This window comes from Notolepis coatsorum (genome assembly GCF_963971535.1).
Source record: "Notolepis coatsorum genome assembly, chromosome: 4".
NCBI classification, from domain to species: domain Eukaryota; kingdom Metazoa; phylum Chordata; class Actinopteri; order Aulopiformes; family Paralepididae; genus Notolepis; species Notolepis coatsorum.
Genome location: NC_140168.1, coordinates 83,283,597 through 83,296,954, shown reverse-complemented (window position 1 = coordinate 83,296,954; position 13,358 = coordinate 83,283,597). Strand labels below are relative to the sequence as shown.

The 13,358-nt window shown below is 45.0% G+C and overlaps 1 protein-coding gene across 1 annotated transcript in view; it reads right to left on the bottom strand.

The window, feature by feature from the left end:
* col14a1b (collagen, type XIV, alpha 1b) overlaps positions 1–13,052 on the bottom strand; it is a 334,004-nt gene extending 320,952 nt beyond the window's left edge. Inside the window, exons 1-2 of the mRNA XM_084312005.1 lie at positions 12,871–13,052; positions 9,179–9,313 (exon numbers count right to left, since the gene is read on the bottom strand). Coding sequence (XP_084168131.1) covers positions 9,179–9,272 — 94 coding nt within the window. The 5' untranslated portion in view covers positions 9,273–9,313; positions 12,871–13,052. The remainder of the gene's footprint in view (positions 1–9,178; positions 9,314–12,870) is intronic.
* Positions 13,053–13,358: the final 306 nt, after the last annotated feature.

The window sequence follows — 13,358 nt, the reverse complement described above, 5'->3', positions numbered from 1 at the left end:
GGTTACACAGTAGGCTATAATAATAATAAGAGGATGGGTCACATTCCCAACGTTCTCAGGGAAGTTGTTCATGAGTGGAGACGACACTATGATGTTGTTTGTCTCCCAGATGAGGGAAGACATTTTAGACTCATCCTCTTCTTATTATTCTTCAAATAATGGTCCCACTGACTTTATGCGTAAATACTTTAACTTTGCTTTCTTATTAAATTAGCTGAGATTAAACACATGACATGTCTATGACATGAACAACAAAAAAGTCCAAATGTTTTCTGTGATTTATTTTAGCCTAATCTATGAGCTGTCTTTCTCAATTGCCCGATGATTTTCCATCTGGTAGAAACTCAATTTCATTTATCCCAGATGGCAGATTATCACAAGATACAAGATACAAGATACAAAATACAAGAGTTTTATTTGTCACGGCATACAGGTATACAGTGAAAAGCGGGAGGTCTTGCCCGCAACGATGTGCATAATACAATAGTAATAATATATAATAAGAATCCAACCAATAGAGCGACATTGTGCAATAAACAAGTAAACAAAGTAGGGCATATCGGTATCTGTACATGAGTTATTTACAGAGCATGGTAGGACATGCTAGGTCCTGTGGTAGTGCAGTACACTGTTAGCTACGGATGAGGCACTGGGTCTTTATGTACATGCTATATTATACAATCTCAAGTTATACTATACTATTCTTAAAGTGACCTTTCCTTCTGTAAAGTGTCCATAAGTGTGAGCGTGTGCAGCATGAGTGTGTGTGTGCTCATGTTAAAGTGTTAAAGTGGCTGTTAGTGTGTGAGCGTGTACAGTGTGTGTGTGTCGTGTGTGTGCTCATGTGTGCTTGTGCGCGGAGAGTTCAGTGTTCAAGGCTCTGATGGCCTGGGGGAAGAAGCTGGTGTTCGCAGGCGTAAAAGAAACTATGTAAACGATGTAAACATATGCAACAACTATGTAACAAAAAAACAAACTAAAGAAATACTACAACACCCAAAAGTTTTCAAGCAACAGAAATAAGTTACGTTTTAGAAGTTAAAGGTATCCAGTTTTTGAACACTAGTTGATGAAATCGATGCTATAGAGCTATAGACCTGTTCGCCGACGACGTCGTGACAAATACACGTGTGCAGACCCGAAGCAGAAAGGAAGGTAATCCTGGTCAGAACAACGGGACAGACTACAATATTATTTGCATTTGTTAGCCATGCTAGTGATCTAAACAATCACTCCATGCCAAAGCTAGATATGTAAACGGGGAAAGACTCACACTCACAGCCACGCTGATTTGGCTCAATTACATCCAGCCGTTTTCGTTTGAAATTATTACTTAATTACTCAGGGGAGTGTCATGGTTTCTCCATAGAACACCATTGTACTTCTTTTGGCGCAGCAGCTGGTGCAGGTCTGGGGTAACTTATCACGTGACTCAGTTGGCATTGCTGATGTCTTGAACGTGGTATGTTTGTAAACAGCGAACAGGTCTATAGAACACTATGGAAAAGGGGTCCCTGAAAACCATGTATCACGTGTTCTTCCAGCACGAGGACACACAGGCCACAAGCACAGGGGGCAACGTGGAATTGATGGTCTAGACCAGTGGTTCTCAAACTACGGGTCGCAACCCAAAGTGGGGTCGCGGGTAGGTGACAGTGGGGTCACGCATTGGCAAGTTAAAATATAAAAAGATAAAAAAATGTAATGTTCTGGCAACATATTTTGGCTAAATATGCCTTGTTTCATAAATGTGTATTGATAACATAGACGTGTTGTAATTAGATTTTCTAATAAATATTCATGATCAAGTTCAACAATGTGTGCTTTTATTTTCATATTCCTTAATTCCATGTTGAAATTACGCGATACATTAACTTATTGACCGCCACGCCCATATGACCAAATTAGGGCTACCACGTCACCGCTTTAATCAATGGGAGGACGGGAAAATTTGCTAGTGCTTAAAATATATCTTAAATTATGGCTATGGGTCTAATACACCCGTCGCTGATCAATGACTTGCTTGCAGTCAACATGTATGAAACGGATTGTTTTTTCATTGGTACATTTCCGTTTTATACCGTTTTGAAATACGAGTATAGTTTTGGAGATTTCTAGTAATTCCAGAGAAAGACGCGATAATAGCCCTTTAGTGGAATACACAAAACACGTTGTAATTATTTGGCTGATTTATGAATCGTTTTCAAATAAATGCTAGATTATCGATAGTATTATGTGTCCTTATGCATGATACAAAAGCGGGCTGAAAATCGCTTATCCGTGCCTTGCTCAGCGCCAACGGCACGCACACACACACACACATGTCATGATCCTAGGCCCGGTCCTGGCTGGACTGGGCAGGATGGTAACATTGGGCAGTACCCTCCACCTAACTTTTGGCAATGCCCTCCATCTGACATTGGCCCTCGGCCTGACATTGGTCTACCACCCTCTAGTGGTCACAAACAATTGGTGCTCGCTACAATGACAAGTATCTTGACCACTGTATTAACAGTAATTAATTGTGTAATCAATGTGGTGTCCTGGTGTGTGCTGTCATTGTCTTTCCCTTCCCTGGTGTGATGTCATGCACTGTTTTGGGTTGTTAGGAGTTGCTTTTGTGTTTAGTTGTGTTTAGTTGTTCTTTGCTTATTGTCTAGGTGTTGTTTGTGATTCTGTGTTGGCCAGGTGTTCTTAATTGTTAATTAGTTGGGGTATATAGGGTTCTGTCTGTCCTCCCTTCGGTGTGGCGACATACCTCCAGTTACCCCCTGTTCCTTTCCACGTCGTGTCGCACCATTCTCCCTCTAGTAAGTCTTAGTGTTTGTTGTTTTGTATTGTGAAGTTTGTTATGTAGTTTCTGTATGTTCCTTGTATTGCACTGGATTCTACAGTAAACACCCTTCTCCAAGCTTCACTCCTCGCCTCTGCCTCCTCCATTCCTTCCCTTTCTGTATTATTGCATTCTACCTACCCCATCGTGACAGAATGTCGCCACCAACAGTAACGAATGCAGCAGGAAGGGCAAGTGATACCATCACCGTTGTCCTGACCCTGATGGCCGGTGACATGAAGAGTTACTCACTGGCCAAATGGGGGTTCCTACTCCGGAATGAGAATCCGACACTGCAGACGGCGATGTGGGAGATGGCTGAACATGTTGCTGTCCTCATAGAGAAGCATAAACCGAAGGCTAGGGTAGCTAGCCTGCCGACTGTTCTCAGGCTTACGGTCAGCCTAGATCCTCCCACAGCCGCTGAGGCTGCTCGGATGTCCATCGCCGATCTGTCGTCTACAGCCAACATAGCTCCGACCGTTAGCTTCGTGCCAATAGCTAACCGGTCGTCCCCAGTTAGCACAGCTCCACTTGTTAGTCCCGCCACTATCGATGGCCAGACGTCTCCAGTGGGTACAGCTCCACCCGTTAGCTTTGCTCAGACAGCTAACCAGACGTCCACAGCTAACATAGCTCCACCCGTTAGCTTCGTGCCAATAGCTAACCGGTCGTCCCCAGTTAGCACGGCTCCACCTGTTAGTCCCGCCACTATCGATGGCCAGACGTCTCCAGTGGGTACAGCTCCACCCGTTAGCTTTGCTCAGACAGCTAACCAGACGTCCACAGCTAACATAGCTCCGCCGGTTAGCTTTGTGTCAATAGCTAACCAGCCACTCCCAGCTAACCTAGCTCCGCCCGTTAGCTTCGTGTCAATAGCTAACCAGCCGTCCCCAGCTAACATAGCTCCACCCGTTAGCTTCGTGCCAATAGCCAACCGGTCGTCCCCAGTTAGCACGGCTCCACCTGTTAGTCCCGCCACTATCAATGGCCAGACGTCTCCAGTGGGTACAGCTCCACCTGTTAGCTTTGCTCAGACAGCTAACCAGACGTCCACAGCTAACATAGCTCCGCCGGTTAGCTTTGTGTCAATAGCTAACCAGCCACTCCCAGCTAACCTAGCTCCGCCCGTTAGCTTCGTGTCAATAGCTAACCAGCCGTCCCCAGCTAACATAGCTCCGCCCATTAGCTTTGTTTCAATAGCTAACCGGCCGTTTCCAGCTAGCACAGTCTCCACTGCCAGACTAGGCTCCAGGTTCAGGGTGAGCCTAGTATCTGAGACAGACCAGATGTCTCCAGCTAGCACAGTCTCCACTGCCAGACTAGGCTCCAGGTTTAGGGTGAGCCTAGTACCTGAGACGGACCAGATGTCCCAAGATAGCCAGGCATTCTCAGCTAGCACAGTTCCCACAGTGAGTCCAGGGCCCACAGTTAGCCTAGCCCCCGAGGCTAGTATGGCTAGTAAGGCCTCCACAGCTGGTCCAGCTTCCACGCCCAGTCCAGCCTCAGCTCTGGGTCCTGGCTCCTCATCCCCGGATCCTACACCACGCCTCGCCGCCGAGACCGATCCGGTCTCCACGCCCTGCCCGGCCTCTCCACCTGGTCCGGCTGCCGTGCCGGCTCCCGGCTCCTCGACGGATCCTGGCTCCTCATCTCCGGATCCTACACCAAGCCTCGCCGCCGAGACCGATCCGGTCTCCACGCCCTGCCCGGACTCTACACCTGGTCCGGCTGCCGTGCCGGCTCCCGGCTCTTCGACGGATCCTGGCTCCCCGTCTGGTCCAGCTCTGCGCCGTGATCAGCGTCCTGGTCCTCGCCGTGGTCCTCGCCGGGGTCTTCGCCGTGGTCTTCGCCGTGGTCTTCGCCGTGGTCTGCGTGGGATACTGCTCCAGGGGTCGTCGCCGCCGCACCTCCGGTCCGGCTCTCCTGAACCGGCCCCGGGTCCGGCGGCTGGAGGGTCTCTCGCCCGGGATCCTGCTCCAGGGTCCAGCTCCCCTTCCCGGGCTTCTACACCTGTACCCACCCCCCCTCGTCGGGCCTCTCTTCCCAGGTCCAGCCCTCCTCGTCGGGCCTCGGTGCCCGTCCCCACTCCCCCTCGCCGGGCCTCGGTTCTCAGGTTCTGCCCCCCTCCCCGGGTCTCGGTGCCCATCCCCACCCCCCCTCGTCGGACCTCTGTTCCCAGGTCCAGTCCTCCTCCCCGGGCCTCTGTTCCCGTCCCCACCCCCCCTCTCCGGGCATCTGCGCCCGTTTTCAACCCCCCTGGCTGCTATGCCCCTCCTGGGTTTTTCGTTCAGCCTCCTGGTCCCTCTTCTTCGGGTCCTCTCCCTGGGTCCTCTCCGGGGTTCCGGCTTCCTCCCTCACCTGCTTATGGACGTTGTTTTCGGGGGTCTGGAAGCCCCCCGTTGAGGGGGGGGTACTGTCATGATCCTAGGCCCGGTCCTGGCTGGACTGGGCAGGATGGTAACATTGGGCAGTACCCTCCACCTAACTTTGGGCAATGCCCTCCATCTGACATTGGCCCTCGGCCTGACATTGGTCTACCACCCTCTAGTGGTCACAAACAATTGGTGCTCGCTACAATGACAAGTATCTTGACCACTGTATTAACAGTAATTAATTGTGTAATCAATGTGGTGTCCTGGTGTGTGCTGTCATTGTCTTTCCCTTCCCTGGTGTGATGTCATGCACTGTTTTGGGTTGTTAGGAGTTGCTTTTGTGTTTAGTTGTGTTTAGTTGTTCTTTGCTTATTGTCTAGGTGTTGTTTGTGATTCTGTGTTGGCCAGGTGTTCTTAATTGTTAATTAGTTGGGGTATATAGGGTTCTGTCTGTCCTCCCTTCGGTGTGGCGACATACCTCCAGTTACCCCCTGTTCCTTTCCACGTCGTGTCGCACCGTTCTCCCTCTAGTAAGTCTTAGTGTTTGTTGTTTTGTATTGTGAAGTTTGTTATGTAGTTTCTGTATGTTCCTTGTATTGCACTGGATTCTACAGTAAACACCCTTCTCCAAGCTTCACTCCTCGCCTCTGCCTCCTCCATTCCTTCCCTTTCTGTATTATTGCATTCTACCTACCCCATCGTGACACACACAGACACGTTGTGATCGCTATGAAAAATACATCTGATTAACCCAAAACTGGTAACATAGAGTCCTTACCTCACATCAGATGTTCTGCAAAAAGATTAATCCAATTCCTGATCGCCATTCCAAATATCGATTGCGTCCATTGATCCAACGTTATAGTCCAAAACACATAATCCACGCTTCTCTCAGTCCCCCCAGTCAACGTGGTACAACGATACTGCATGCCCGAGAAGCAAAACCCGGACCGGACTTTTTTTTTGGTTGCACATCCCGAGCCAATCCAATCCAATGATGTGCAATACCATCCGGGAGACGATAGGGGGGCGGTATTTGCCCTTTTGCGAGCTCAGGCCCATTCCCAACGATAACATCAGGCTGGATGGATGAAAATGAATGGATATCGCTAATAAAAGAAATAACGATTAAAACTCGACTATACTCGTGATTGCCGCTGAACGGTTGGCTAGTTAACCCGACTATACTCGTGACTGGCGTTGAATGAGTTAAGTGTGGGGTCCCCAAAAAAAATCCTAAATAAAATGGGGTCGTGGTATAAAAAGGTTTGAGAACACCTGGTCTAGACAAGTGGTTCTCAACTGGTCTAGCCTCAGGACCCACCTTTTTCCTTAGACATTAAATCAGAAAGGTCTAGTGCCAAGTAGTTTTCACATACAAGGAATTAGCTTTGGTCGTTTTCGGTGCGACATTAACGGACACACAGATAATAAAATAAAGAGGTGGAGTAAAATAAAATGAAATGTGAACTAAGTTAAGCACAATAGAATATAATATAATTATGAAATAAAATATAGGCCAGGGCTGTACAACTGTATATAGGGCTGTACAACTGTATATAAAAAGGTAGAATAAAATAAATACAATATAGCACAATAGAATAGAATAAAATCAAAAGTCAAACATTAAATAAGAATAAGAATAGGCCAGGGCTGTACAACTGGGCAGTATGTGGTCAAGTATATACACCAATGAAAGATATTATAGATACACATTTTATGTAGAGTAATCTACATATTCTTTTTTTAATAATACATCCACAGAGCTTTTAGAAAGGTGTGGAATAAAAGTATTGCTTTTCCCCCTCAAAAATGTATTAATGTCCAAAATGTATGTTGTTGTTACGACATGTTGTGTGCATGTATCCCCTCCTTACTACTTCCCATGTCCCCACGTGGAATGCACCTGATAGGAAAAGTGACATGCTGGTGCTCTAGTTTGACATCTACAGTAGCGGTTATCTATAGCACATTTAAGTCACAACCCAATTTTTTTTTTATCTACTTTTTCTCCTCCTTTTTCTGTGATTTTTCTCCCATCCCAATTTACCTCTCGTGCCAATTCTCCCTCCCCTGTCCTGATCGTTGCTTGCATGTGCCCCCCACTGGCTGGTCGTAGGGAGGATAGAAGCCCATCACATGTCCCCTCCGATACATGTGGAGGCAGCCAGTCACATCTATTCACCTGCCAGCGCGGACTCTCATTGGCGAGGAGTAACATGTAGGAGACTCACATTGCCCCCGCCATTTTCCTGTCTTTGCTGTGCAGGCGCCCTGACCGACCTGTAGGAGTCGCTGTTTACAACGACCAGACTACCACCCGTCGACTCTCCTCCCGCTGACGCTGCCAATTGAGTGAGTATGACGGCCGGCCCAAGCCGGAGGCAACGCTGACAGCCGGATTCGATACCGGTGTCTCTTGCGTTGGTGACGAGCGCAATGTCCGCTGCGCCACCCAGCCGCTCAACCCAAATTTCTGAAAGATTGTGCTGCAACAAAAGTGTAACTAGGGATAAAAAAAAACCAATGAAATAAAAAGGTAGACATTTCAAAATGGCGTTTCATTTTTGATGGTGTCTCGCTTCCACTGAGGTTGTGGTCTCTCTCTTTACATAATTATAAATAAAGGCGCGGCGTCAGAAATTCTGAATTCCCCCTCGACGTTTGGGTCGTGACCCCACCGGTCGAGAACCACGGCTCTAGATGACGATTCTCCCTTTAAATATAACAAGCTAACCGCCTATCAATCAGAGCAGGTCGGACGTGTTACAACTTCGCCCAAACTGAAAGTGAAACTTGACACAGCTGGGATACAATCGACAAGAAAAAGGGTGAACATTGTACGTTGCAAAGGTGAGGTATAGGACATTTATTCAGTGTGTAGGTTACAGAACAACAATACAAGACTGTCTCTTTGGGTGGTGTGGTGGAAAGTAGCCGAAGCTGAATAACTTACTCAGTCAAAAGAGACCTGGTTAATACAGTTTATTAACTCAGTCAAAGTATCAATACAAATAATAGTCAGAGAATGGCTGGATGACTCTCAACGAGGTGACTATCTAGGACACCCGGAGTGAGAGAGCCCCCACTGAATGAGGAACATCTTCATACCTACAAAACTGAGAGGGGTGGGGGCCATACTGTAGGTATAAGGGTGTCATGACATGTTGGGGGGAAAGGTGGGGGGAGGGTTTATTGGTTAAGAATGAGGGATGTGGGTAGGAAGGGAATACGGGTGAGGGAGATCAAAGAGAGGTGGGGGAAGGGAGTTTTATCTCCCACAGTGGACAATGTGAAGGTAAATCAGCTGGGAATCAGCTGGAAACCTGTCAGTAGGGACACCTTTAATGTTAAGAGGAGAAGAACCTCCAAACCAAACCTGCAAATCAACAGCGACCACATGATGATGATGATGCAGATGTGGGACGTTTCTTCCCTTTATAGAGCTACCATGAGCCACACGGCCACATCCACAGGACAAAAACAAAATAAATAACAGACGACACCTCCATCTAGCGGGAGGATAAAACACGTAAATAGTTATTTTAGACCGAGGCTTTTCCCTTTGAGGTAGCTGCTTGTGATTTAAAATGGGTAAAATGCTTTTGGACCAAAAGCTGCACGTCAAAACACACTTCCAGAGTTTTACTGTACACACAGAATACAGAGGGTAGCCCATAATAATAGCCACTTTTCCACAGCGAGACAAAGGCGGGCTTGGCAGGGCGAAAAGCAGTCGACTATTTTATGTTATAAAACCATCTGCCATAACCTCACAAGACAGGTGGTCTCGCCTTTTTTTTTCTATGGCAACACCAATGAGAATATAATTCACTTCAATGTTTTTTTTTTCTTCTGGTGATAGGACAGTATATCACGGAATCTGTACATGAATAACTAGCCCGGGCCCTGCCGAGCCGAGCCGCGTTCTGTGCCATAGTGGAGAGCAGGCTACAGGACAGGCACTTACCTTGGCCCTGGGCCGGCTGGGGGCAGAGCAACACCAGAACCACACAGAGCACAGGGCTCCACAGGCAGGCTTTCAGTCCCACAGACACCTGCATCTTGATAACACCAGCGGATAGGACGAGAGACCACTAGGAACCTGGAGAAGCAGGAGGGAGAGAGAGGGGAAAGGTTTAAGTGAGAGTTTAGGTATGTGTGCGACTGTGCGCGCGCGCGTGTGTGTGCATGTGCAGTGCACATGCGATTGAGTGAGTGAGTGAGTGAGTGAGTGAGTGAAAGGAGGGCTATGTGTGTGTGTGTGTGTGTGTGTGTGTGTGTGTGTGTGTGTGTGTGTGTGTGTGTGTGTGTGTGTGTGTGTGTGTGTGTGTGTGTGCATGCAAGCAAGCAAGTGAGTGAGCAAGCGAGTGAGTGAGTGAGTGAAAGGGGGGTTGTGTGTGTCTGTGTGTACAATTTCTTCACAACTTTTTATTGACTTATTTAAACACTGGACCATGTTAAATGATAACCTACTTCCAGAGATGAAGCATAATCATGAAGCATACTTTCTCTGATGCTTCCAGTATCTTGCTTTTGGAGAGACCTATAGGCTTTGGTTATGGGTTGTACAGGCTAATGTATGATGGCTAGTACTACCAGACATTTTTGGTGGATATCTGGTTGTTTCCCCACTTCCATGTTCCCTTTGCAGCTAATGTTAGCTAGCTAGCTAACCGATGTAACGTTAGTAGATAGCTTTGATTGATTGATTGCAAATTTTATTAACAGATTGCAGAATGGGTACAATACAGTACGGCTCAATACACACAATTGTTAAGGGGATGCAGACCAGAGAAAGACTTTTGTCTTGTTAACATCAGGGCCCCCCTTTTTCAATTCATAATGGTTATACGCTTTCATAAGCTACTATATGTAAACATTGAGGAAATAGATGTTGCATGTTTTCTGTATGAATGAAATATTGACTATATTCTATATTTATGCTATAGCCTATATTGCTGCCACACCGTCACACAACTCTGGCACTGGTGTTCTTTTAGTAATAGAAGTCTAATATTAGTTTATGGAAAACCATTTGGATGCTTCTAATATTGCTCAAATTTACTTCGATTTAGTAGTTAGTTCGCTTGAAAATCTTATTGAAACAGGGATCTAGAAGCCTCTTTCAGGACTGGGGAACATAGGACCCTTTTTCAGGAGCAGGTAACATACAGTAGGTACACTCCTGTAATATTAGCAAGCAAGTGAACGTTCAATAAAAACTGTGATATGATTTTTGAGGCATATTGCCCAGCCCTACTTCGTCATTTTAGAACGTCAATTCATTTGAAAACTCCTCTGTATTGTGGTTCTATCACATGTGAATCCCATATCATGTATCGAATTGTATCGTGAGATATGTTGTATGTTCATATCTGAGTGATTGATTGATTGATTTGATTAATTGAATGACTAACTAGTTCATTGTCCATACAGCAATCATCAGATAAATAACAGACAACTAAAATACCAACAACAACAACAACACAAAATGTGTTTGAACATCTGCAGCTAACAAGCGTTACCCAGTCTTTCTGAATTTTTAGACTTCAGTTCAAGTCAAGTGAAGTTCATTTGTATAGCCCAAAAATCATATTACATGTCTCAATGGGCTTCACAGGCCCGTCATCTGAACTGCCTGCCAGCCTCAAATAACCTTGGAACATCTGGGAGACACTGTGGCTACACGAGCGAGCATGGGCAGGTTGTTTATGGTCTGCTGGTTCCATTCCCGGTAGCATCAATGCCAATACTGCCGGTGTACCCCTGAGCAATGGCACCTAACTTGTATTATGTACCAACCTGCTCCAAGGACAGGTATTATATTGTGAAATAAATAAATACTATGATACAACACAACAGGCAGTGCCTTGCAATGTCATGGTGGTTGAATCTATCCTTGTAAGAATAGTACATGGTACTTACAGTGTACACAGGTGAGTCATGTCACCCTGTTTGCATAAAAACACAAATGCTCAGCTCTAGAAAAGGGTGATAGACAGGCAGATATACAGTAGGCTCTGAGCTCCCATGTGGGACACCAGCAGTCAAATCACATCGCTCTGTAGAACACAGTATACACAGTTAAACAAAACACAAAACATTTACTCTGTGAACAGGTGACAGTAACTAAAACATCTACTCTGTAAACAGGTGACAGTAAACTATTGATTGATTGATTGATTGATTGATTGATTGATTGATTGATTGATTGATTGATTGATTGACAACTTTATTAACATATTGCAGAATGGGTACAATACAGTACGGCTCAATACAAAACAAACTGCTAAGAGGATGCAGAAAGACTTTTGTCTTGTTTACATTGGGGTCCCCCATTTTCAATTCATCATGAAATGTATGACATACACGACAAACAGATATACAGAACTGTGTAGTAAAAAGAGATCATAAAAAATATATAACATCTACTCTGTAAACAGGTGACAGTAAACGCTAACATCTACTCTGTAAACAGGTGTGTATATATAGGCTATATATATGCCATATATATATATATATATATATATATATATATATATATATATATATATATATATATATATATATATATATATATATATATATATTTTTTATAACCCATGTGCCTGTCTCTCTAAAGAAGTCAAAACATCTACTCAGGATATACCAACTTAGGAGGATATTGATGTTTTTTTAGACAGATAAAGCCATATAAATAAAATGAGAAATTAACTGAAATCAGTTTGTTCTTTAAACAAAGGTCTGCTGGTTTATTTTGCACATACTCTCTCACACACTGCACCAAGCATTTAACTGTAATGTACAATATATGTGACCAATTAAACTTGAACTTGAACACCCAAAAACTCTAAACAGTTTTAAGTCGTTTATTTTAGTTTGAGGGCTATTGAGAGCAAATGTGTTTTAATTATGGCCACCAGTCGTGATGTAATCTGGGACATTGGATCCTTGTGTTGTGTTAATTACATGATAAGGTAGTGCAGTGCTATGTTTTCATCTACATAATTTCATGGAGCCATAACAGACACAAGTATTCACTCACTGGTGGTGGTCATATTCAAACTCATTGACTCTCAATAATAATAATAAGTCAAACTAAATGAATCTGTGCAAAACAGTTTTGGGATGTGCGTGAGATTGTGTGCAAAATAAATCAGCATTGTTTGGTTGTTGTTGAAGTGCCCCTTTACAAGTATACGCTATCCTACCCCGTACCCACCATCAGTCAGCCTACAATGAAGTATATTATAGGCTACTAGTGCAACCACTCACTGACACACACAGGTGCCCTACTGTCTGTGAAAAAAACATTTATGAAAATTGTAAAAGCAACGTGGAACAACACTAGTATCGCCGAAATCGAGCGTCGAAGTTAAAAGCAAACTATGAAAATAAAGAAAGAAAATAAACGTGCAGAACGAGATGATTATTTAATAGCGTTTTGTCTATGCTGTCAACAAAACGGTACTAAATAATAAGACCCATATAGTACCTATTTCAGACCGCAGCCTGTGTCTCCAGCGGTAATGCACGCTATACAGTCAGTACCTTACTACCTTCACCGGTCAGGTAACGAAAAACGCTCTACTTTAGTTTCAACCCGATACAGAGTAAATCATTTTGTAAATAAAAAAAGAACACAAATAATACCCGTACCTTCTCAGAGCATGTGTTTCCCGATGTTATGTATTTATCCTCCGTACTACTACTGCCCAGGCATCAAAAAAGGTTATCTAGTTCCAACCTGTTTTCCGGTCCTTCAACGGTGTAGTTCACAAACTCTCTCTCTCTCTCTCTCTCTCTCTCTCTCTCTCTCTCTCTCTCTCTCTCTCTCTCTCTCTCTCTCTCTCTCTCTCTCTCTCTCTCTCTCTCTCTCTCTCTCTCTCTCTCTCTCTCTCTCTCTCTCTCTCTCTCTCTCCCTCTGTTCTCTCTCTCTCTCTCTCTCCTCGTCCTCTCTCTCTCTCTCCCTCTCTCTCTCTCTCTGTCTCCAGTCCTCTCTCAGTTCAGACTTGCAGCGGACTGATGGGTGTATCCCCCGATTCGCTAACATTCACCAACATCCCTCTAGCTATTCATTCCTTCACCTCGTTTAATCTTAAGTGAAGCAGAGCAATGTGTTCCTTGGGGGGGGGGGGGGGGGATTT